The sequence below is a fragment of the Cardiocondyla obscurior genome, linkage group LG09, assembly GCF_019399895.1.
Source record: "Cardiocondyla obscurior isolate alpha-2009 linkage group LG09, Cobs3.1, whole genome shotgun sequence".
NCBI classification, from domain to species: domain Eukaryota; kingdom Metazoa; phylum Arthropoda; class Insecta; order Hymenoptera; family Formicidae; genus Cardiocondyla; species Cardiocondyla obscurior.
In genome coordinates this window covers 5,238,091-5,260,915 of record NC_091872.1, presented here as the reverse complement: position 1 = coordinate 5,260,915, position 22,825 = coordinate 5,238,091, and the positions used below count along the sequence as shown (strand labels likewise).

General features: G+C 38.9%; 6 protein-coding genes across 8 annotated transcripts in view; 3 read left to right on the top strand and 3 right to left on the bottom strand.

Annotated features, from left to right (window-relative positions):
• Positions 1 to 7,107, bottom strand: part of Ubl3 (ubiquitin like 3) — a 30,800-nt gene extending 23,693 nt beyond the window's left edge. Inside the window, exon 1 of one of the 2 annotated variants that reach the window (XM_070661494.1) lies at positions 6,092 to 7,107. In XM_070661494.1, the coding sequence (XP_070517595.1) occupies positions 6,092 to 6,124 (33 nt within the window). In that variant the 5' untranslated portion in view covers positions 6,125 to 7,107. The remainder of the gene's footprint in view (positions 1 to 6,091) is intronic. The other variant, XM_070661495.1, reaches the window with a different exon arrangement.
• A 183-nt stretch (positions 7,108 to 7,290) lies between these two features.
• Positions 7,291 to 11,996, top strand: Uck (Uridine-cytidine kinase). 2 transcript variants are annotated; one of them, XM_070661478.1, is made up of 5 exons: positions 7,291 to 7,839; positions 7,915 to 8,171; positions 8,269 to 8,414; positions 8,498 to 8,644; positions 11,319 to 11,996. In XM_070661478.1, exons 1-5 carry the CDS (start codon positions 7,711 to 7,713, stop codon positions 11,435 to 11,437), a joined length of 798 nt encoding a protein of 265 aa, XP_070517579.1. In that variant the 5' UTR covers positions 7,291 to 7,710; the 3' UTR covers positions 11,438 to 11,996. The 2 variants fall into 2 exon arrangements, with proteins under 2 accessions (XP_070517579.1, XP_070517578.1); XM_070661477.1 differs by lacking the exon at positions 11,319 to 11,996 and adding an exon at positions 9,298 to 10,863 and having other exon boundaries at positions 7,305 to 7,839.
• On the bottom strand, positions 10,762 to 12,797 carry Ubl (Ubiquitin-like protein 5). Its single transcript, XM_070661499.1, has 4 exons — positions 12,606 to 12,797; positions 12,251 to 12,431; positions 12,101 to 12,167; positions 10,762 to 11,387 (listed from the first exon to the last, which is right to left on the bottom strand). Exons 2-3 carry the CDS (start codon positions 12,426 to 12,428, stop codon positions 12,124 to 12,126), a joined length of 222 nt encoding a protein of 73 aa, XP_070517600.1. The 5' UTR covers positions 12,429 to 12,431; positions 12,606 to 12,797; the 3' UTR covers positions 10,762 to 11,387; positions 12,101 to 12,123.
• A 137-nt stretch (positions 12,798 to 12,934) lies between these two features.
• On the top strand, positions 12,935 to 16,496 carry LOC139105384 (sentrin-specific protease 1). The gene is made up of 4 exons (XM_070661453.1): positions 12,935 to 13,073; positions 13,186 to 13,408; positions 13,843 to 13,932; positions 14,253 to 16,496. Exon 4 carries the CDS (start codon positions 14,321 to 14,323, stop codon positions 16,076 to 16,078), a length of 1,758 nt encoding a protein of 585 aa, XP_070517554.1. The 5' UTR covers positions 12,935 to 13,073; positions 13,186 to 13,408; positions 13,843 to 13,932; positions 14,253 to 14,320; the 3' UTR covers positions 16,079 to 16,496.
• An 845-nt stretch (positions 16,497 to 17,341) lies between these two features.
• Positions 17,342 to 18,959, top strand: Tbcb (tubulin-binding cofactor B). The gene is made up of 6 exons (XM_070661483.1): positions 17,342 to 17,810; positions 17,900 to 18,043; positions 18,142 to 18,229; positions 18,328 to 18,519; positions 18,605 to 18,677; positions 18,764 to 18,959. Exons 1-6 carry the CDS (start codon positions 17,691 to 17,693, stop codon positions 18,879 to 18,881), a joined length of 735 nt encoding a protein of 244 aa, XP_070517584.1. The 5' UTR covers positions 17,342 to 17,690; the 3' UTR covers positions 18,882 to 18,959.
• A 332-nt stretch (positions 18,960 to 19,291) lies between these two features.
• On the bottom strand, positions 19,292 to 22,461 carry Crn (pre-mRNA splicing factor crn). Its single transcript, XM_070661442.1, has 2 exons — positions 21,750 to 22,461; positions 19,292 to 21,676 (listed from the first exon to the last, which is right to left on the bottom strand). Exon 2 carries the CDS (start codon positions 21,585 to 21,587, stop codon positions 19,566 to 19,568), a length of 2,022 nt encoding a protein of 673 aa, XP_070517543.1. The 5' UTR covers positions 21,588 to 21,676; positions 21,750 to 22,461; the 3' UTR covers positions 19,292 to 19,565.
• Between the last annotated feature and the right edge of the window lie 364 nt (positions 22,462 to 22,825).

The following is a 22,825-nucleotide window of genomic DNA, read 5'->3' as shown; positions in this document are numbered from 1 at the left end:
TTTCTCGCACTCGTTTTTCTTTTTTCCTGCAGGATTACGCGTACCTACAATCGACGCATCGTGTCCGCCAGAATTTAGCTTGCCGAAGTGGCGATAGATTTGCGACTTCCGCCGACTATTTCTCTTGGGTAAAAATAAGAAAAAAAAAAAACTTTCAAATTGATTTCCTTCTTTCGCTACGCGGCCACTGCTTTACGTCGGTAATTCGGCGCGGCCATAAATTTCGCCCAACTCTCAAGCGTCCGCTCGAAAGCTTTCTTCGTTAATGCCTCGTGAGCGGCTTTTTCCTTCTCTCTTTCTTTCCATTCCGTCACCCGATGTAACCAGTGTTTCCACTTCCGCTTTTCCTTCATTACGCGCCGCCGCGATCTTCGAACTTCTCTCGAAATAACGCTTCTATCAGAGCTGAATTTAATTTCAGCTTGCAACCGATAATGTGCATCTTTCACTGAATCTGTTACGTCAAATATTCACGTACAATTTATAAAAAATGTATATTTAAATATTTTTCTTTAGTCAAGAGGTAAATACCTTTGTCCGTCCTTTTTTTTCTCATGCGCGCCTATTAACGTTCCCGTTCTCATCGGACCGGTGATAAGATAGTCACGCATTGTCTGATCTCATCCACGCAACGTTATCGCGCCATGGTCCCGAGTAAATTGAACTCCAATTTACAATAGTGTCTTTGCGTCCGCGATAAGTAATCTCGTTTAATTCATTGGCGATGACGACTGACTCATTCAGAGCCGAAACGAAGAACTCTGCCCTCCGTCAGCGTGTTAACACAGTTAAACAAGTCGAATTTTGCTACCGTCAGAAAGAACACTTTTATCTCTACAAATATTCGTTTTATCAGGTTGGTTCACCGTGAAATTTTTATAAATCTCGAAATAAATTTTATTCGGAGCTTCTGTTTTAGACGATCCAGTTTTGAGTAAGGTTAAAAAAGGAAATCCAGATAAATACATCGAACGTATTTCATTTTGGTTTACAAAATAAGACAAATAAATGGATTATTTATAGCGCACTTTAGTTTTACGTTTTTAATTTTTTGTATAAATCGCGTGATTCATTGAAATATCTGATCGCCATTTGAAAAATTCGCATCTCTTTTTGTCGAGCCATCGCAATTACCGCATTCGACGATACGTCCTCAAGATATCACGGCCGGGAATTATTTGCGGACAGGTCGCCGACTGCCGGCACCTGCTAGCCGTGTGTGAAGTAGATCGCAATAGGACGAGTGCAATTGCGACGGCTGTAGTGATCCCGGCGCAATCACTTGCATGTAGCCCCTCGTCAATGTTTGTTTAACGCAGTTACCATGAAATACTCCGGAATCTCATCGCGCGTTTGAAAAATATTTTACGAGAATTTTACATCCACGCTACTAATGTCAAGAAGGGGGAAAAATTCAACAATTGCCTTTAATTAAAATTTCGAAAAAAAAAGCGTGCGATCTTGACACGGATCTTTCTCGCTCGCGAGACGAGATATCGAAGATGCTGAGCAAGTGCGGCGTAAGTCGCAATTACGAATCGCGCGTTACTTGAATATTACATCGCGACAAAAAAAAAAACGACGAGAGCGCAAAGTCATTGCGCGGAAATGGAAACTGCAGTGTCCGCGTCTCGAGCCCCCTTTTTCTCTCCTGGCACGAATCGGCCGATATTAGCCTTGGCCGCGAACAAAAGCCGATATACATTGCGCACGGCGCTCGCCTTGAATAATAAAATTTGCGCGAAAAGATTTCTGGCCGGACGTGACTCACCACGCTCGCCTTTTTTTTTTTTCTCTCAACTGGGGAAATAAAAAACGCCGACTCTGCGTCGCAGATATCGCCGCAAACGATCCGCTCCGATTCTACGTAACACTATCGGATGTCGCATTGTCGCGGCGTCATGCACTTTGTGAAAGACTAAAGTCGACTTTTATTTCCAGACGCTATCGCTTCGTGCTTCTCGGCAGACTTTATCGAACAATCGTCACTTTGTAGTTCAATAATTAAATAATTATCACGCAGCGCCGCGGCGCGGGGAATAAAATCGAACCAAGGATCGCCGAGAGTTGGAAAGACCTTTTTCTCAGCCCCGCTTTCTGCACTTTCCTACAATTTTTTCCGTTCTCTTTCTCCGCTTAAACGCCGAGTTATTATCGCGGTGAGATATAATTACATTAAGCGACCGCCGAACGCGAAATTTGTATAAGAAAGCGCGGACGATATCTCGCTATTTGTTTATGCATTCGCGAAACTCGAGCTGCGCCCTATAATTTACAATGTTAAGTGCCCTCGCGAAGGCGATATTGCGCCCGTCATTGCGCCGACTTCCTACGAAAGTAATAACGTACGTTACGCGAGTGAGAAGACACAGGTCGAAGGAACGGAGGTCAAAGGACCTGCCAAGTATTCGAAGCGGCATATTGCAAAAAAAAAATCCTTTTTCCTCATAGAACTTACAACGCTCGCGAGAAATTAGAGCTCGCAGTTCGTCACGACATTTCGCACGGTTTCACAAGAAGCTGAGACTTGATGCCGAAATAATAACACCCTGGGACCGCCGCATTTGAAAATTTATCGCGCAGATGTTTACACAGCTGGCCACGCGAGCATCTCGAAGAAAAGCGGCACGGTAAATGAGATAAACACACGTTTTGACGGATCTTATTTCTTAAAAACGTTTCGGTATCCGGAAGAATGTCATTTCCACGTTTATTTTTTCGTTCGCGATTTATTTTACAACGTAACGCTATAAAAAAAAAAGAAAGAAAGAAAGAAAAAAACGGAGAGACACCGACGTAGAAGCGTCACGGAAGGTGCATCTTTTTTAATTAAGTACTTTCGGAGCTGCCTCGCTTCGGTTTAAGAGTCAAACGCGTAAGGAGGCTGCACACCAAGCTCGCCACGCTCCTTTGTTGCACGCGGCGCGTATAATCGCGCACGATGATACGCGCTGTATGACGGCGATGCATAAAGCCGACAGACGCACGAAACGGCCGTGAAACGGTCGGAAAGCGAAGGAGATGATCTTTGCGCTCTCGTCGCAGTCGCCTTGTGAAAAGCCGCTCGAAGCTCGCCCAATTCGACACGGATAAGAACAAGGCGCCTATTATTTCTAGCATAATGCGGCGTGGCTGATAAATTTCGCTCTTGTGCTCACTGCGAATCAAAACACTCGAAAGGAGGTTTAGTAGTGAATTACATATGAATACAGGTCACTGTTTTCTTTTCTTTTTTTTTTTTTTTTTTTTTTTTTAGTTAACTCTACTTTTTACTTTATTTTTTCCGCGCCTAAATTCTATACAAGATTAAATATCAAAAAAAAATATACACTGCAATAGAGAGTTAAGTACGAATCGATTGATAAAAAAATAATAACGCAGCCGATAATTTATATTTCAACATGGAAAATAATTTTAAGTCTATCAATTTGAAATAAAGTATGATATTTGAAAATGCAGTCCCGACGTTAGATGAACATTCGGATTTACAACCTCGAGGACGTAAGCGCGACGTTATTATTACGAAGTCACTCAAGACGGTCTTGCGAAAAATCCGCCCGACACTTTAATTACATCGAGATATCTGCAGCGGGGAAGAGTAAAGCCTTTAATTCCTGAATATTACATTAAGGAGACGTCGACTCACACGCGAGCACAATGAGACGCCGAAGTCGATGCGCGCGGCATTGTTATCCGCGGAATCTCAGGCCCGTAATCAGAAGGCCAACGCGAAATGGAAATATTAATTTCTAAAAGTATGATAATGGAGTAAAATCTCAAGATTCTCTTCTCGACGTTATGGGGTGATTTTTCCCGAAAAACTGACGCGAGCGGAAGGAAGACAGATAGACAATTGATCGAGATCGAAACCGGCCGTAAGTACATCAAAACTTACTCGAAAGACCATAGCGACTTTTCGCTTTCAACTTTCCAGCTGGAACGACGGGATCTTTCTACGAGTTTATTTGAATAAATAATATCACCAGCTAATACGCCTTTTAAGATCTACATGCCATTCCGCATAGTAAGACGCTCGCAGGTCTGACAGTGAACAAATAAATCTTGGAGATAATCGGAGATTAAAGTCGATCGTTATTTTCCACCGAGATTAATAGCTTTTTTTCCTTCATGTTATCGAGATCGCGATGTTGTTAACATCTCGCGCTGTAAAAAAAAAAATTAAAAAAAAAACATGTATTGTGCTTCTTTTTCCCGTATTTTTTCTTTTCAACAAAAAAATACTTTGAACTTACTTAACACGCAAACGAGCGTTTTCAGCGCCGTGTAAATGTAAATTTCGCCTATTTCGAATGTCTACGAATGACTCTGGCCTCGGAAAACTCAGTAATGAAATACTTCAGTCAATCGTCTTAATTAACAGAAGCAACGGAAAATGGACGCAGACGCGCCAGGCGAAATCGCGTGGAATGATAATATCTATACTCAATTTTGCCGTTTAACCGTAACATTTTCATTTCCCTCGGGATTTCGAATTACCAAAAGAAGAGAGAGTTCCAGATTTAACGACTGCAACTTGACGCGAGAACTCTTCGCGTCGAGAGCGACGAAAATTCCGAATTTCGACGTTCGCCCTTTTTTCTCTGCGTTTGGCGATACGCGATATCACGCGTTTCACATCCGGGCAAGTAATGTCTCATTACACGGAAATAACGAGCGCGAACGGCGTGACAGAAAAATAAGGCACAAAATCATAGTTAATCACTCGAGCTAAACGCGCGGCGACGACGCGCGAGAGAGAAAAGGAGAGAAACAATACGCAAAAAACAAAAGAATACTCCTACATTGATAATGCTAATCTCATATACAAATGGGATGGTGATTGCGATTATTTGAATACAAGTCTGAATCTGAAACTAATTTTTCAATTCTTTTCATTTTTTAATTCTTTAAAAAGAATTACTTTCAGATTTACAAAATTAAATTCGAAAAATTTGTATCGTCGAATCAACTAGTAAAAAAAAATTTTTTTACTCGTATATGAAATTAATATACCTATTCGGACGTAGTTATTAAGAATTACTACATCAAGAGGTTACAGTAGTTGAGGACCATCTTGAAATTACAAGTATAACTACTGTGGCAGACAATGGCTAGCGCAACAATTTAATCTCATAATTCCTTGATGATTCACAACTGCGATCCCATAATAATTCCTATTATCACATTTTTTCCGCGTACAAAAAAAAACGGCTAATTTTCTCTGTTCTTTCCTTACATGTTGGAGTACAAGGAAAATCAGGGAGCTCAAGGGAAAGAAGACTCGTGCGCGGTGGTGACTTATCGTCCGTCAAAACGCAGCCTCCGCGACAATGGAGATAAATAGACAAGGCAGGCGTTCATTCAATATTTCTAAATTGGAGCAGTCGATATCGCGCGTCTGGCCGGGGAGTCAAGTCGAGCGTTAACGTATCCCCCGTGTTTTCGCGCCCTATCTCGCCTCCAGCTTCACTTCCCCCCTCCCCTTTATTCCCTTATCATCCGCGAGGCGTCTTCCACCGTTCAAGGCGACAAACGTCAACGCACAAGCTTGCATATCCAGGTTGGAGAACGTTAACTCGACGAATTCCGTAAGCAAGAATACAGCGTGTTCTTTTTTTTGTCGCTGCTCTTTTCTCTTATTCTGGAATCCACGATGGATAAAAGAAGAGTCGTTCGTGAGGACGAAAAAGCGCCAGGACTCGATCTGGGAATACTATCGGCTGTGAAACCATCGCGGCGTGGCTCTCGTCGCGAACGCGTAGTGTCACGTTCGACGTACATGTATATCTCACAATTTCCCGACGTCATAGCGCAAAAGGCCTCGCTCGGGAGTAAGGAAGGAGGAGGGGAAGGCGGGGACAGGCAGGAGGAAATGCAGAAGTAAGAGAAGGCGGTCACGGGGGAGGCGTGGGTGCCGAGGAAGGACGATTCTCTTCTCCGTCCTTCGCGAGGACGATGCAGGGTGAGCCAGGGCGGCACGGGGGAGGGGGAGGGTGCGGTAGACATGAGGCTGACGCGACGGGAGGCGCATCGACAAATAAATGCACTGTCGATATCTCGGACGAATTGTGATAAGGGAGGAAAAACTCACCTTGTCCGAGGGTATGGTGCGCACCGTAGTCATCGTAACTGATGGCCAAGAGGCGTCGGGTCGCGAATAATCCAGGGTAATCGGCGGAATCCGTGGTCTCAACGACGTCGGGCGTCCCGCGACGTCCGCCGACGACGACGACGACGACGACGACGACGACGGCGACGACGACGACGGCGACGACGACGACGACGACGGCGACGACGACGACGGCGGCGGCGACGACGACGACGACGACGACGGCGACGACGGCGACGGCGACGACGGCGAGGACGACGACGACGTCAGTGAGGGCGATGACGATGGCACTGTCGGGGGGATTCTCGACGAGGACAGGGTTGGCCTGAATTAAGTTGCTGTAACGATGCGACGAAGAACGGAAGACTTGGAGCAGTCACGGTCTACTCTCAGCTAACTTCCCAGGCAACGGGGAGACGAACACGACACACTCTTTTTCTCGCGGTCACGCACGGGCCCGCCTTGCGCGCGCGCCACACTAAACCATCTCGGTGGGCCGCGTCGTGTCGTGCGTGGCCGTTCGCACTATCGCGGGGGCCCGGTCGAATGCAACCGCTTCGTGCCGATGGCCAATGGCCGGCGCCGTCGTTACTTGTACGCGTCCGGGCCCGGTCGTCGTTCGGGCAACATGTTAGCGACGCTCGGCGGTACCGCGCGCTCCTCTCCGAGAGGAACGACGTTCGCGACGGGACGCACTCCTTCTCGGACGGCCCTTAGGGCGTACCGTGAACGCACCGCACCGCACCGTACCGTACCGCACCGCACTGCACCGCACTGCACGCATGCACGCACGCACGCACGCACGCACCCGTGTCAACCCGTGCTCTGTGACAGCGCCAAACACATAAAATGGCGATCTCGCGGCTGGCTGAGTAGTCGACAACTTCAGTTCAGTTTGGAGCACAACGGCCGTCGCGAAGGCAGCGCGATTGACTGGACTGCGGAGTCGAAAGATACTAAATTCACTCCGCTTGGCCAATGATGTCATAGCTCTCGTACGCGCAATTCTGCGCATTATACTCCCGCACAGCTAGTATCATCTATTCTGAATGGCTCCACCATTTAGGTCCACTTCACCGACACAGATTTATTTAACACGATAGGTTCTTGCTTTTGGTTCTACCGAGCCAAAAACCAATCGTATTAAGAAACTTGATCAAATAGAAGAAGAGTTTCACGAGATATGAATTCTGTACTGTAGCTGTTGCTCGTCTCTGGGAAACGCACAGCACCATAGTCCTCGGTGGCCGGTGTTCCGCGGTACATATATGTACTTACATACTACGCGCTTCGTGTAAAGTCGACGCACACCACGCTACGTACATACATATGCTAACCGCCGTGGAAGAAATCGCCATATCTACCAGTCCAGAGTATCTACATACACGTGGTAGACGTTGTGCGCCGTTTCGTTTACTTTGTACGAGCAATACAGCGTAGGACGATTGAAGGCGACTGTGTCACGCTGAAGACTACCTACGAGAACTTTCCAAGGCCCACCCGGAAGCGAAAGCAGCCAGAGGCGAGGAAACCGCAACTGTTTCGACCCGAAGCATTCTACCGGTGAGAACCCGCTTTTCCGGTACCTCGCGTGGTTGACGATGGCAGATATGCCAGCTAACGTGAGCAGCACGCGAAAAATGTCCTTCGGCATCAACGGCAAGCTCAACGGCGTCGAAGGCAAAACGCCTTTTCTGATCGGCGTATCCGGTGGCACCGCGAGCGGCAAGGTATTGAGAAAAGAAATTCATTACTTCTGAACTTTTGCTGTTTAATTTTTTTTTATTAATTTTTTTTTTTTTCAGTCTACAGTATGCAAACGGATAATGGAGAAATTGGGACAGGTAGACATGGATCATCAGCAGCGCCGTGTGGTTTGCATATCACAAGACAGCTTTTATCGAAATCTAACACCAGCTGAAAAATTGAAAGCTGAAAAGGGGCAGTACAACTTTGATCATCCTGATGCCTTTGATGATGATTTGATTTTGCAAACCTTACAGGATATACTTACAGGTGTCAAGTGTGAAATTCCAGCTTATGATTACAGGACAAACAGTTTGTATGTAGTTCTTCTTTTCTTTTAATTAAAAGTTATATTTGTGTTAATAATTGTAGATAATGCTATAATAAATAAAATTAATATAAATTTATTTCAGAATGAAAGATCAAGTTACCACAATATATCCAGCTGATGTAGTGTTATTTGAAGGAATACTAGTATTTTATTTTCCCAAAATTCGGGATCTCTTTCACATGAAATTGTTTGTGGATACCGATTCTGACACCAGACTTGCAAGAAGAGGTAATTTTAAATATACATATAATTCAAATATCACTTATTATAAAATTATAACTTATTGCAATGTTATTATAATTTATCTTCAGTGCCAAGAGATATAAAGGAGCGCGGAAGAGATTTAGATTATGTTCTGAATCAATACATGAATTTTGTAAAACCAGCCTTTGAGGAGTTTTGCTTGCCAACAAAAAAATTTGCAGATGTTATAATACCCAGAGGAGCAGATAACACAGGTAATATATTATCAAATGTGCAAAACAAATATCTCTATTGCAGCTATGGTATTTATTTGACTGACAATGTTGCTTTAATGTTCATTACTAGGTTGATTGTTTGTCAATTTAGTGTGGTTCTCAAGTATATTATAAACGTTTTTTATCTTCTCAGTTTGCCAATTCTTAACATATCTTAACAAAAAGAAAATTTGAAGTTATTGATCAAACATTTAACACAAAAAATCATTATCTAATAGCACATAAACATCTAATATCAAGGTGCTTTTATTTATTGCTGCACTTAGCTATTTATGGAAGTTTACTATACAATAATTATATAGTGAAATTGCTAAAATTATTTAATTACTGCATTTGGATAAACAGGTCGATTAATTATTTACCTATCTAGTAATAATTAATTAGCATACACTTGAGTTTTATATTTTAATAATACACGAGATAATATATGCATTTTTTAAATTATTTTTTCTTTGTTTATATATTTAAATTGCATTTGTTCAACTTGTTATATATCTCATGGGTGCTGCCTGGTATACCGTGGTTGTGGATGTCAGAGCTACACCTACTTTAAACTTAAGCAAAAGTTTAAAAAGAGAGAAACAGTATCTCGCGGGAAAAACCTATATGGCCTGGTTGTTGTATGTTTGCAGTGGCAATAGATCTAATAGTGCACCACATCTGGGATATTATGCGTACGAAAAGCGCTGAATGCTCAGCCGGGCAGCATCCATTCCTCTACCAGCGTAGACGTACTTCAGCCTCATCCGACACGCTCAGCAGATGACTTAAGCATGATAAGCTCACTCTGTCAAGCACTGCATTTTTTCTACATCACCCTCTTATGTATGACTGAATTCTATGCGACATTTTTCCAATCTTCCTTCTAATAATTACCGAAAAGTAATGTCCGTTCTTTCAACACAGTTTTTTAATATCATATTTATGTCAACGACGTCAATAGACAGTGACATGAATAACTAGTAATTCGAGGTACGTTACGTGAATGTCAAGTCAAATTTAAATAATAGATAAAGTACGAAAAACATTTTTGCTAGAAATATGAAGTTAGATAAAACTTCTGTCGTGACAGATCAAATAGAATGTTGCGACAAGTATTATTGCATTTTGATACACAACTTATTATCTGTATTTATTAATGTCTAAGATTTTTTTTTCCTGTGATATTTTCACACAAGCGCGATTTACGTCAATTAAGCATCATTTTTAACTCAAATTTTATATGATGAAAACGGGCATTGTTCTTTCTTTTTCATCAACTATGTATTACAATTTTTAAGGGTTTATACTTTACATTTATATTGGAGAGAATGGTGCTTTTTATATACATTTTATCACGAATGAATATATTAACGTGGATTAAATTAAAAGTTTTAAATATTAAAAAATGCATGAAATCTTATAAATTACAATTATTATATAACATAACTATTTGTGATCACTCAATTTTCTTAAGTATTACATGAAAAAACTTACAAATAGTGTATATGTATGCAATTATGTACATTGAAAAGCAGATATGGCATTTGCTGCGGCGAGCGGCGACGGCGGCTGGCGTACGTGACTTCCCCTACTCTCGGTCGCCGAGTACGGGGAGGTGTAGTAGGCCGCGTTCCCTCTCAGTCCTCTGTGACCGGTGCTCCGCAACACATCTTTGCGCGCGCTTCGTGTGAGATTCGACGCACACCACGCCAAGATCACGTACGCTAGCCGCCTCGCAGCACCACGAACGCCATTTCTGAAGGTGAGTGTACCTGTGATAAGTGAGTGTGTGTATGTGTGTATAAATTTGAATACCGTGTATAAATGTATTTTAAATACCGCATACATATTAGTTTTCCTTATACATATAAGATATACACGATTTCCGATAACATATATGTTCTACATTTGCATTTTGCATAATACTTTGAAATGTAATCACACGTTTCATTCACCAGCATAATTATTTAAAATGCAATTTATTTAATTTAATTTTACTTCAAAATATTTGCCTATCACACATTATAATGTTATGTTTTTAGTATTGTGATATGTATAGGCATATAAAACACACCCGAACTTTTTTGTTCCTTTGTGTACAATAAAAATCTAGCTTGTGCACAAAAAAAAGTTGGCTTTATTTCATATTTTCTTTTATACAATATAATTTATATGAGTTGTATTTTGTTTATTAGATACAAATTATTGCAGTAAAATCAATTTTTTTTTAATTACAATTTTTCACCTTTTTATCGTACACCTCAAGTTGTAATAAATTTTTTTTTAACTCAATTATTAAAGCTATTAATTTTTCCTAATCTTTATGAATAAATATCTAAAATTAAAAAGAAAGAAAGAGAATGATTATAAGACATTCTTTCTGTTCAATCTATAGTTTTCTATAGTTTTGCATGCTTATAACGAAAAATAACAAAAAAATTTCTTATATTTGTAAAACGATATGAATACAAGTGTCTTACGCATGATTAAAGCATACAATTTAATGCGATCACAATTGTTACTTGTGATAGTAACGAATAATTTCGAGTATCTACAAGTTGATATTCACGATGTATGACGATATATTACAAATAAAACAATTTATCTTATCCCTGATATAATTTCACGTAATGTTCGCGAGAACATACTGATGTTTCGTGATCTGTTGCAGTGGCGATAGATCTGATAGTCCAACACATAAGAGACTTCTTAAGCAACCGAGGTAGACAAATGGCAGAACCTGAAAGTCCAATAAGCAGGATAGAAGGATTATTCAAGAGACCACATTAATTTTTAGACTTTAATGTGCTTTAGAACGATTCACTAAATCATATTTTATTTCCTTTCAATACTCGGTTTTTAAAAAATGTGATTTTAATTATATAATGTATATATATGAAAGGAGATATTTTTTAAACATTGTTTTACGAGAGGCATTGTTATATTTTAGTGATATTTTTTCTCAACATTACGCAGTGATATTCGAGTGAAAACTATAATCATGAAACTAAAGGCGTGTACTTAGAGATTTAAATAGAATACATAGGATGTAATCAAAATTTATAGCAAAGGTAGCTGCAGGTCGTATGTAGTAGAATAAGAGTACACCTATGTTTAGCAGGATTACTTTTTTTTTCTCCCACATGACTCACAATTTACTTTGCTATACTTTCAACTTGCATCCTGTATACATAAATCGTAAGAGGCACTAATATCAAACAACATATAATACATCACACAATTACAATTCTTAACTTATAGAGTAAATTATAGATTGTTAAAATGTAGCTATATATTTATGAGGCTTGTATGATGCAAAAAGTAAAAGTTATTTCCCTTGTTAATAGAATATTGGAATTTTCTATTTAGTCTTTTATTTGCATATATGTACATTAAATTAAGAAATAAAAATAGAGTTTAATAATTATATGTTGGGATATAAAAAATGCTTACATGTAACATTATTTTATGTTAACTTATTGGTAATAGAGTTCTAGGTTCATGCCATCATGTATTTCATCTGGAAGAGTTTATTAAGGAAAAAGTTATTTTTTAGAAAATGTAAAACTGGAATATTACTCGGCTTCCTATAGTAAAGGATACAGTCTTGCAGCTTTATGTGATCTTTGAAAATGGTGTACCACTTCTTCAGTACAATTTTCTCCCAATGTGTACCAGTCTGGGCAGCTATCAATTTCTTCAGGTCTCCAATAGTGTCGTCTGGATTGCACTTTACTCTGACCTTTTTACCAAGACGGTCGTTGCACGTTATCTCTAACATTTTCTATTTGAAGGCAATTTCTATCATTATATTACAATATTTAGTTTAATTAAAATTTTATTCATTATTAACTAATTTATTAATGACATTACGTTCAAAATATTGAAGATCAGGTGTCTTTACTTCAAATTTCTAATCTTAATTGACGTTTGTGTCAAAATAAACAATTATACTTACTGATAAAATCTTTGATATGATCTTAAATAATAAATAACTAAAGCGGCAATTATCAGAAAAAAAAATCAACGTAAACGAATCAAATTTTCGTTGCCTTTCGGAGGTTAAGAGAACCGGGAACCGGAGCCGCGGAAAAAATGTTCGATCGAGATTAACGTCATCACCATTTTACTTGTGACGGAAGTTCCAAGCGGGGACAGCGAAAGACGGCAGCATTATCGGCCGCCATATTAAATTTAGCTGGTCCGGTCCGTTCCCGCCAAGTTTAGTGCATGTTGGTGTGAATAGGTGGAAAAGACTAAGAATCGTGTTGATATTCGGTAAAATGCCTACGAAAAAATATGGACGAAAAAGTAAGAGAGAAAGTGCCGAAAGAAAAAAAGTGTAAGAGAAAGCCAAAAGGTAAAACTAAAGAAAGGAAGAGCAGAGGTAGAGGTAGATACAGCAAGAATAAAAGTGGCAATAATGGTAAGAAAATTTATTTGCATTTTGCGCGACATCGCTACATCATCGTATTTAGTTCGCTATTTCCGGGGACAGCGATAGAGGCGCTGAAAATCGTCCCCACTTTTTACAAAAGCAGGTTCTCCCATCCTGAAGCGCGATGCGCGGATACGTCATCGCTGCCTACCCTCACGTTGTCCGCTAAATTAAATGTTCCAAAGTCGGCAGTTGACGTTTGAGAGGTTGGGTGAGGAAGCGTCGTCTAATCTATAACCCGCTTGGACAGGTACGACGAGTTCGGGGTAGCGTCCGAGTGAGCATCAACCGGGACGTGTGTGCTTCGCACGCCATGGAACGAGGTTAACTTTACATCACGTAGCTGCGCACACATTTGCATAATCAGGATTTGTATTTATAATGGACCCGGTTACCCGCGCTATTTCGCGATAACGTATTCTATAATTGTTTTTATACATGAAAAAGACGTTTAAGTGCGAAAGCATCTGTCTGTAGAATATCACACGTGCGTTCCGTCAAAATTCAACGATTCTTTGTTATTTTTCGGTTAAGATATATCTATATTATATTTCTGTTATGTCTTTTAAATCTACCAATTTTTAGTAATATGATTTATTTTGGTAACAAAAGTTTTTATATATTTGCCTTAGTTCTTTTTCTTTGTGATAAGATATGTTTTAAGTATGGGAGGTGTATATTAGTTAAAAAACAACTCACATAGTAGTGAAGAATAATGCAAACATACTATCTTTATTGATGATAATCTTTTTTTTAGATTAAATCCCTATTGTCAACCCTTGCATTGTGATAAAAATTTGGAACAAGATACCAATTAACACTTGTGCTCTTGGTTTAATTTTCTGAAGTAAGTAATATTATTTTACAAATATTCATAAACTTAAAAGATTTTTTTTTCTAAAATATTTTTAAATGTAATATTTTAATTGTTAGTTTTAGATAATTTTAAATATTTTTTGATAAATTACTTTGTGTGTTTTTTAAATTTAAGCTCTGTATTAGTTAAAATAGAACTGTACAAAATATTAGTATCACATATTCAACATAGGTTTTAGTATCAAATATGTAAATATAATTTTTTTATAATTTGCTATAAAGTTTTATTGTATTATATCTTTGTATAATATTTTTAAAGCATATAAAATATCTTTATTTTTTGTTTTTTAGATCAAACTACATTAATAACATATGTTGAATGGACAGTAATATAATCAGTATAAATATATACAATAACAATGCACTCAATATTTGATTATATAAAGAAAGTTTTTGGATTTGTGGATGCAAATTCTAAGAAACGAAAAGCTGAAATATGTTATTCTGAACAAGAACATACACCACATAAAAAATTTAAATCTATTTATAATACAGCACCTACAATGGAACATCATTACAGTGGAGATGATAGTGATGATGAGGATATCGTGTATTTGGGTGAGCAGCAATCCTCGTCGATAAGATCATGTGTACAGTTGAACGGTACTCGTAAGAAACAGCTGCAGTCTTATGAGTTTTTTAAACCTCCTGCTTGTAAATCTAGCACCTGTTCTGTGCTACATCACAATAAATCACCTAAGGAGCTGTTTTTCCATCATAAACACAGGATGCCGGACACCTGTCACAAATCTTTTACATTATCTAAAACTAATCAATTAAAGGAGAAGTCTCAATATGAAGAATTGCTACAAAATATTGTTACGCCCAGCCTAAAGGGAACATTGCCAAATAGGATACAGGTATTTAAAGATAAACGTATGGAATGTACATCTCCGCGGAAACCCATAGAAGTGATTGATATAGAAAAGGAATCAGATGTATCATTTACTAACAAGATCCACTCATCTATCACTAATATATCTAAAACAAAGCCAACAGCATTCTGTAGAAACAGCATATTAAACTATTCAAGGATGGATAAAGAAAAAGTTCCTACTTTAAACTATGGCAAAAAAGGTATCACAACATATGTGCAGTCCAACAAAGTAGTTTCACTTGATAAACCCAGTACCAGTAGCAGCTCTGAAGTGAAATCTCTTGCGACAAAACAACCCATCAAAATTGCCGCAATTAATTCGTTGCGCGATGAATTGTCTGCGAAAGCTGTTATGAGGCAAGACTATATTCCGCAAGTTGCAAAGAAATATAACGAGCGAATTGAACAACGGCATAGAGAGGCTGAGGAACTAAAGAAGATGACGTGCGTCCTGTCGAAACACAACAGATATGCACGAGAAGCAGCTTTAGAAGAACAACTGGCACGTTCTATGAAATTATACCTAGCTGTTTTAGATGATAGGGAAGAACCGGAGGAACCGGCATTGCCGAAATTCACCAATGAAATGCTACAGGAAGTAAGAAGCGCCATTGCACCAGGACCTCCAGGTGAGGTACTCGCGGAAGGTTTCGGGTTAAGAATTACGCGGAAGGATCTCTACACACTAGCAGACTTAAATTGGCTAAATGACGAAGTAATAAACTTTTACATGAACCTGTTAATTGCCAGAGGCACATCTTCAGATAAGTATCCAAAAGTACACGCTATGAACACATTTTTTTATCCGAAACTTTTATCGGGCGGTCACTCATCTCTAAAACGATGGACCAGAAAGGTAGACATATTTGCACAAGATCTTGTGGTTGTGCCTATACATCTAGACATTCACTGGTGTATGTCGATAATAGATTTCCGAGATAAATCGATCGTTTACTATGACAGTATGGGCAGCAGTAATCCGAAATGTCTCGCGGCTCTTAAACAATATTTACAAGATGAAAGTTTAGACAAAAAGAAAAAAGCTTACGATATGAACGATTGGAAGTTGCAATCTGCTAAGAACATTCCACAACAGATGAATGGCAGTGATTGTGGTGTTTTCTCTTGTATGTTTGCCGAGTATATCTGCGCAAATAAGAAGCTTACGTTCACACAGGACGACATGCCATATTTTAGGAACAAAATGGTTTACGAAATATTGAACGGTAAACTTTTATAAAAAAAAAAAAAAAAAAAAAGAAAAATTATTTTTTCGACAAGTTGGAAAAATAGCCAATGCATGAAACTCCAGATGCACAATATAAGATACTGTAACACAACTTGGGCAGTTAATTCATTGCAGAATTATTTGGAAATGATACATAATTTTGTATTATTATATTTGAAAAAATATAAGGGTGAATAAAAGGAAAGAGAAAGAATTTCCTAATGCTTTCAGTAATAATCTGTACTTTAATATTAAAACAAATACAATCTCTCATAATTCAATTCTTTGAAAAAATTACGAAGTGAGAAAAAAAAAAGATGTGTTTATCTTGTATAATAATTATAATACGGTTGTTTTAAAATAATGTGTAAAATTAATATAGATATACGTGTTAATATTGATATACATGTGCTATATATAACTGTAAAAATGTTTTTCTTTTTTTTTTCCCCGCACAAACAAGACAGTAATGTAGTCTTGTTTTTAACAACTTGTGGACAAAAAATCGTCATATTTTTATTTCTTTACAAGTTGTAGCTCGCATAAAAGTCCTAGCAACGTGCTCTTTAATATAAAATACAGAATTATTTTTTTAAGATAGAACAATTTTTTATCCACAACTATCAGCCGCCTCGCTTTCAGTTCGATTTCATTCGTTTCAGAATCAATTTGTGTATAAATTTGAAGTAATCGCAGTATTGATACTTTGTTCATTATTATTCACATTAATGTAATAAATGCGCGTATTAATTTGATTAGATTGAATTTAGCTATTAAAATAAATAGCTTTAGTGAATATATTTAACAGAAACATTATTTTTAAACCCTCAAATTTTTACATCCATATCTGATACTACATCATATGGTTTTAAATGTATGATATACTTAATCTGATTTCTACAATTATAAGACATTTTATAAATAAATTTTTGTCTTTAATTTTCTTTTTTTTTTTAATGTGATGTTTTTTTCCTAAGTTACAATAATAATAATAATAATATATCAATCAATGTACTAGTATAATATATTATTTAATTTGTAAAGTAAATTAGAATATTTTGAAACTGTTATTATGTTCTACAATTTATAACTCTAATTTTTGTAAAAAAAATATATATATAATTATTTTAAAAATTAAATATAAATAAATTAAATCAATATACAATTTTTTATAACATACAAACTTATAAAAAAAATTTTTTTTTTATGTTATAATTTTTATCGTGTAATCATTTGTACTCTAAAAAAAGTGCAGTTAAAGGAGACGAACCTAAAGCTTATCCAAGTAACGATTGACTGACACACATATGTATATGTTGCTGTACATTCTAAGATTCTTCTGGCTCCTCTGTGCTTCTCTGCTCCTCACTGAAACTTCGAATCTGTCAATGAATTGCTTACGTTTTGCAGCTATACGTAAATAGAAAAGACTGGCGTGTGAATTAAGTTTATACGTTTCTGTACAAAAATATGGTTGTATAAATTGACAAAGATTTATTGTATTCGAAAACTGAATGGTGTAAAGGGTACGCGAACGTTTGAAATCGGTTAACCTATTTTTCATCAGTTAGATATTGTAACTGAGAAAAGAAAAAAAAAGTTATTGTATAGCAAATTAAACAAAATGAGTTCGTGCAGCGTGGTTACGTCCGATTTTTTGAATTTGTCAATTACAAATTCTGGTCAGGAGTCTTCTTGGGTGGAACGTCGATTTCAAAAGGGTATAACAATCCAAGAGTTTAAGGTAAAGCATTTCAAAATTTTACATTATATGATGCATAAAAATATACAACGTAATATCGTAACGTAAAATGTAAACGAAAAAAATAATAGGGAAAATTGGAGCTTCTTACGGGCGGTAATCCAGCTACAATGACTGTTGAAGTTTATAACAAGAATGACAAACTTGTCTGCAAATTAGAGGAGGAAGAACGCCTCTTGGGATCATATCCAATTGACGATGGAATGAGGATACATGTGAGTAGCATTGCATTACAATAACTTTAGCCCCATCAATTAATTTGAATATCTACAGTAGTTGCAAAAATTCTAAATAAATTATAACAAAATTACAGGTTGTTGATAACTTTCCTTGTACTGTAGATGATTTAGATCGTGTAAAAAAGTTTGAAATATCTGAAGAGGAGTATGCTAAAAAGACAGGTGAGAATTGTTTTGTATTTATTTCACACTCAAATTACAACTTAAGATATATATATATATATTTTACTATATATATTTTACTATTTATATTTTGTCAGATACTGTTAAGGCATTTCTAGAAAAAAATAAGTTAGGAAAGTACAATCAGGACGACGTGAAAAAAAGAGCAGAAGAAAAAAAACTGGAGGAAGAAGAAGAAGAACGCTTGGCTGGTTTATGCAAAATTGGAGATCGTTGTATAGTATCTGTTCCGCTTCAACCGAAACGAAGGGCTACTATTTTATTTGTCGGTTGGTAAAATTTTACGCGAACATTTGCAATCTTATTTTTATTTGATATCCCTTATTGTTCTCACAAGAGTTATGTTTCTATTAGGTAAAACTGATTTTAAAAATGGCTGGTGGGTTGGTGTTAAATACGATGAGCCTCTTGGCAAAAATGATGGGAGGTAAATATATCTAATTTTATTTCATTTACATATTATTACTTATTATTAAATATTCATCCTTTTTCATATTGCTATTTTGTCGATAGTGTCGCTGGTACAAGATATTTTAAATGCCTTCCAAGATATGGTGGATTTGTAAAGCCAGCACTTGTAAAAGTCGGAAACTTTCCCGAAGAGGATTTCAACTTGAACGAAGAATTATAAAATATCATAATTGTCCTACTAAATATTTTTTTATTTTACAAGAAATATGAAAATAAATTAAGCCTTTATATAAAATAACTTTTAAATAACTCAGAGTAAGTAAATTTTGCATTTTTTGTTTTACTGTGTCGTGTACGATATTTTTACAAATTTATATAGTTTATCACGTAAATATGTAATCAAAAAAATGTATTAAAAATAATTTTAAAACATTCTGCGAAAACGCGATTAATAGGTAGCACGCGTCATCTACCACCGACGAGTCAAATGTCATTTTTCGCGGTTTACGGATCCGACTAAAACATATTTTTCTTGTATTTCTAAATGAATTAAATTTAAATTAATTTTAAAATATGTAAATTAAGTATTACGTTTAGCTAAAGTAGCAAGTGAAATAATAGCACAATTAATCAAGATTTAAAAACTTGAAAATTTATACAAGCTATATGGATTTTTATACATATATACAAGTTACTTACAAATAAAATTTAATTGTACATGCACGCGAGTTAAATATCACAGTTTATATATACATAAAGATGACAAATTAATTTGCCACGCAGTCATTTATGATACATGTTTCAGTATAAAGTGCCAATTAACTTTTTTAATTTCAATCTTAAATTATTACATGTCGCGCCTCGTTATTTTGATTTATTTTAGTCTCTTAATAATGGAGCTTAATTATCTCAGGTCCGATTCCTCGGTCTGTTTTTTCCACGCCTTCGCGGAAGCCAAGAACTTAAGATTCGGCCTCTGTGACTCATCTTCTGGAAATATGAAGTCAAAGACTTCCTCCCAGCCGTCGTCGCTGCCGTCTTCGCCCACAACGCGCCTCTTCTTCTTCACCCTGCGCGGCATTTTCTCTACAATCTTCGCCAGAGTTTCGGAAGTGCCTTTCTCGCTTTCAAACTCTTTCCAGGCTTCCAACAGCAACACTCGGCTCTCGGTGTCGCCGTTCGATCTAAGGGCGTCGTTACCGCGTTCGAAAATGCGTCTCGCCAAGATAACGTTATCGGGGCTGTCCTCTAGCTGCGGATTCAGCAGCTCGAACTTGGCGTAGGCTATCCACACCTTGACGTGCAACGTACGCTCCAGCAGTCGTTCGAACAGCTGGCGTGCGTTCTCCGTCTCGCTCTGAGCAATTTCGAAGTCGATGTACGATTTCCAGAGAAGCTCCGGCATATCCAGCCGCGGCCGTGCAATAGCGAACTCGTATATTGCTCGGGCACGATCAATCTCACCGAGTCGTGTCTCCAATTCGGCGAATCTCATCCACGTGGTGCAGTTCTCCGGTCCGAATTCAAGGAACTTCTCGTACAACTTGCGGCATCGATCGAACTCCACCAGTTGTATCTCGAGGTCGATGTAGCCCCGATAAAGCTTGTCGGTTGGGCATATTCCTAGCGCCAGGCCTAGAGTTTTCCTCGCCTTGTTCAAGTCTTTCTGCCGTATCTCGAAGTACGCGTAAAGCAGCCAGATTTTGGAGAAAGTAAACTGTTTATGCGGTATGAGTTCTAGGCATACTTTGTACACTTGCCGGCACCGTTCGATGTCCTTGGCCTCCAGTTCTTCAAAAAGAGCGTACTTGATCCATAAGTAGATGTATCTTCGCCAGAACTGCTTCTCTTTGGTGGGCGGCACGTTGGCGATTGCTCGCTCGTACGTTTCGCGAATCACGTCAACGTTACCTTCTGACTCTACTAATCTGAGATAGTCAAACCACGCGTCGTAATTCGACGGATTCTCCTTGATTTCCTGCTCATATTGATGCTTCCGCTTATTGACTATCACGTCCTCGATGCCCGAACGATCGCCGTACTTTTTCTCGTGGATCGTGTACGCCTTGTAGATTTCCTGTGTGTTGCTCTTCGGAATGTGCTCCAGCGCGTACTTGTAGATTATGCGAGCTCGGTCGTGCTCTCGTTGACCCTCCTCGAACTTCGCAAAGGCCAGGAAGAGTTTCTCATCTAGGCTTTCGTCACCATAGAAATTGACGGCGCGCTCGTAAACGTCACGCGCGCCTTTGATAAAACCATATGATTCTTCGAAACGAGCATACTTTATCCAATGCTTCACATCGGGGTGAACCATAACAAATCGCTCATAGATCTGTCGCGCCCGATTTACCTCTTTATACCGAAGCTCAAACTTAATGTACGTTTGCCAGGCTTGTTCGTCTGGTTCCCATTCCATCCATCGTTCAAACACCTGGCGTGCTCCAGCGATGTTCATCAAGGTCTCCTCCATATAAGTGTATTTGTACCAGAACTGGTTGGCACGCGGCAACAAAGTCACCGCTCTGTCCCAAAGATTCCTCGCGTGATTGACTTGCCGGTTGCGCATTTCCATCTCTGTATACTTTAACCACAGAGCTACATTTCTGTGGTCGACCTCGAGCGCCCGCTCGTAGATGGACCTCGCGCGTTGTATCTGCTTCTGGCTTTCCTCCCATTGCGCGTACTTCATCCAATTGGTAATAATCATACGATTCTTACGGATAATGTCCTCAAACGCCTTGCGCTTGCGGTGCTGGTAGTCCGCGAGCTCATGCGGATCCGAGATCTTTTGCTTCGGCGGCGGTGGCAGGATCTCAAGATCGCGCTCTTTCGCCTCGCGCAGCAGCTGCTCCGCGGTGATCTGTATCTCTGCGGGCGCCTTGTTCTTCACTTTTGCTACCTTCGGCATTTTTTGTGACTTCTCCATGGCTGGCTGAGAGGTTAGGTGGACGCTATGTTCGATGCTACAGACGTTCTTCCAACCGCTTCTTCTTACGTCGTGCTGCAATACTTTCGCTGCAACACAAAATGTTTGCTGTTTTGATACGCTCAACAGTGATTAATTGATATATCTGCGTAAAATTTTAACCTGCAAGCACATGAGACGCCTAACGTAACAGCACAACTTCTTTTATTAATGGCACGTATCCTTGTTGCTGAGATAATATGGCTACGACTAGCTAATAGATGGCGTTACTAACAGAGAGCGGCTAGAGACCCTCACTTGAGGGTCTTTATGCTCATCGAGATCCGAGAAAAACTTGCGATGACTCGTACGTTACAATATTGCCACGATATGCATCAAAAACTGCAAGCCCACCGACAATCTTGCGACCGGCGGTATGATCTTGTTTCGCTGGTGGGCCATTTTGCGCACTTTCTATGACCTAGATTACAATGGGGAGTTTGCTCGTCTCTTGGAACAGCTGGGTGAGCCGTTGGCTGCGCGCGAAATCCCGCTCTCTCTCTCTCTTTCTTTTTATTTCTCTCTCTTTCTCTCTGCGCTACTCCGGCGATAACCGGCAGCTTGGTGCGACTCAGGACTGTATCACCTCATTTTCTCATGGCCATTTTGACGGATATTTAGATCGCGCGGGTCGAAAAAAAATTAGAATTTAAGCAAATCCAAGTAGATTTAGTAGATACATCGACCTGCAACAATTGTTTCGATGAGATAAAGACAGAGAGGCAGAGATTGGGGCGAACAAATTAAATAAACGAGTAGCTGCTAGCGTACTCGAATATTCGTGTACAAATGTTGACCTGCCGAACAAGTGACTGATGACGACAGTCATTCACGAAAGAGGAGTAACCGCGTTCGTCACGAAAGCGTTTGGGACGAGGAGAAGCCTGCACTTTTACATTAACATTTGGATCGCGCCACAGAAGCGTACGACCGAATATCAATCGGCTGCATATATACGCACCGTATGGGCAAAAACAACGAGCGCAAAGAGAAGAGAAGAGAAGAGAAGAAAGAGAGAGAGAGAGAGCGAGGCAGTTGGCTGACAGCACCCCGCTGCCCTTGAGCATACGCCGTGGAGGAAAAATCGACATGCCTGAAAATCGCGAGCAGGAGCTCGGCGGGTAGCGAGTTGGAGTAGCGCTTCAACTGGTCCAATTGCGACCTCGGTAATGCGAAGCTGGATCGATTCGGGCTCCGGG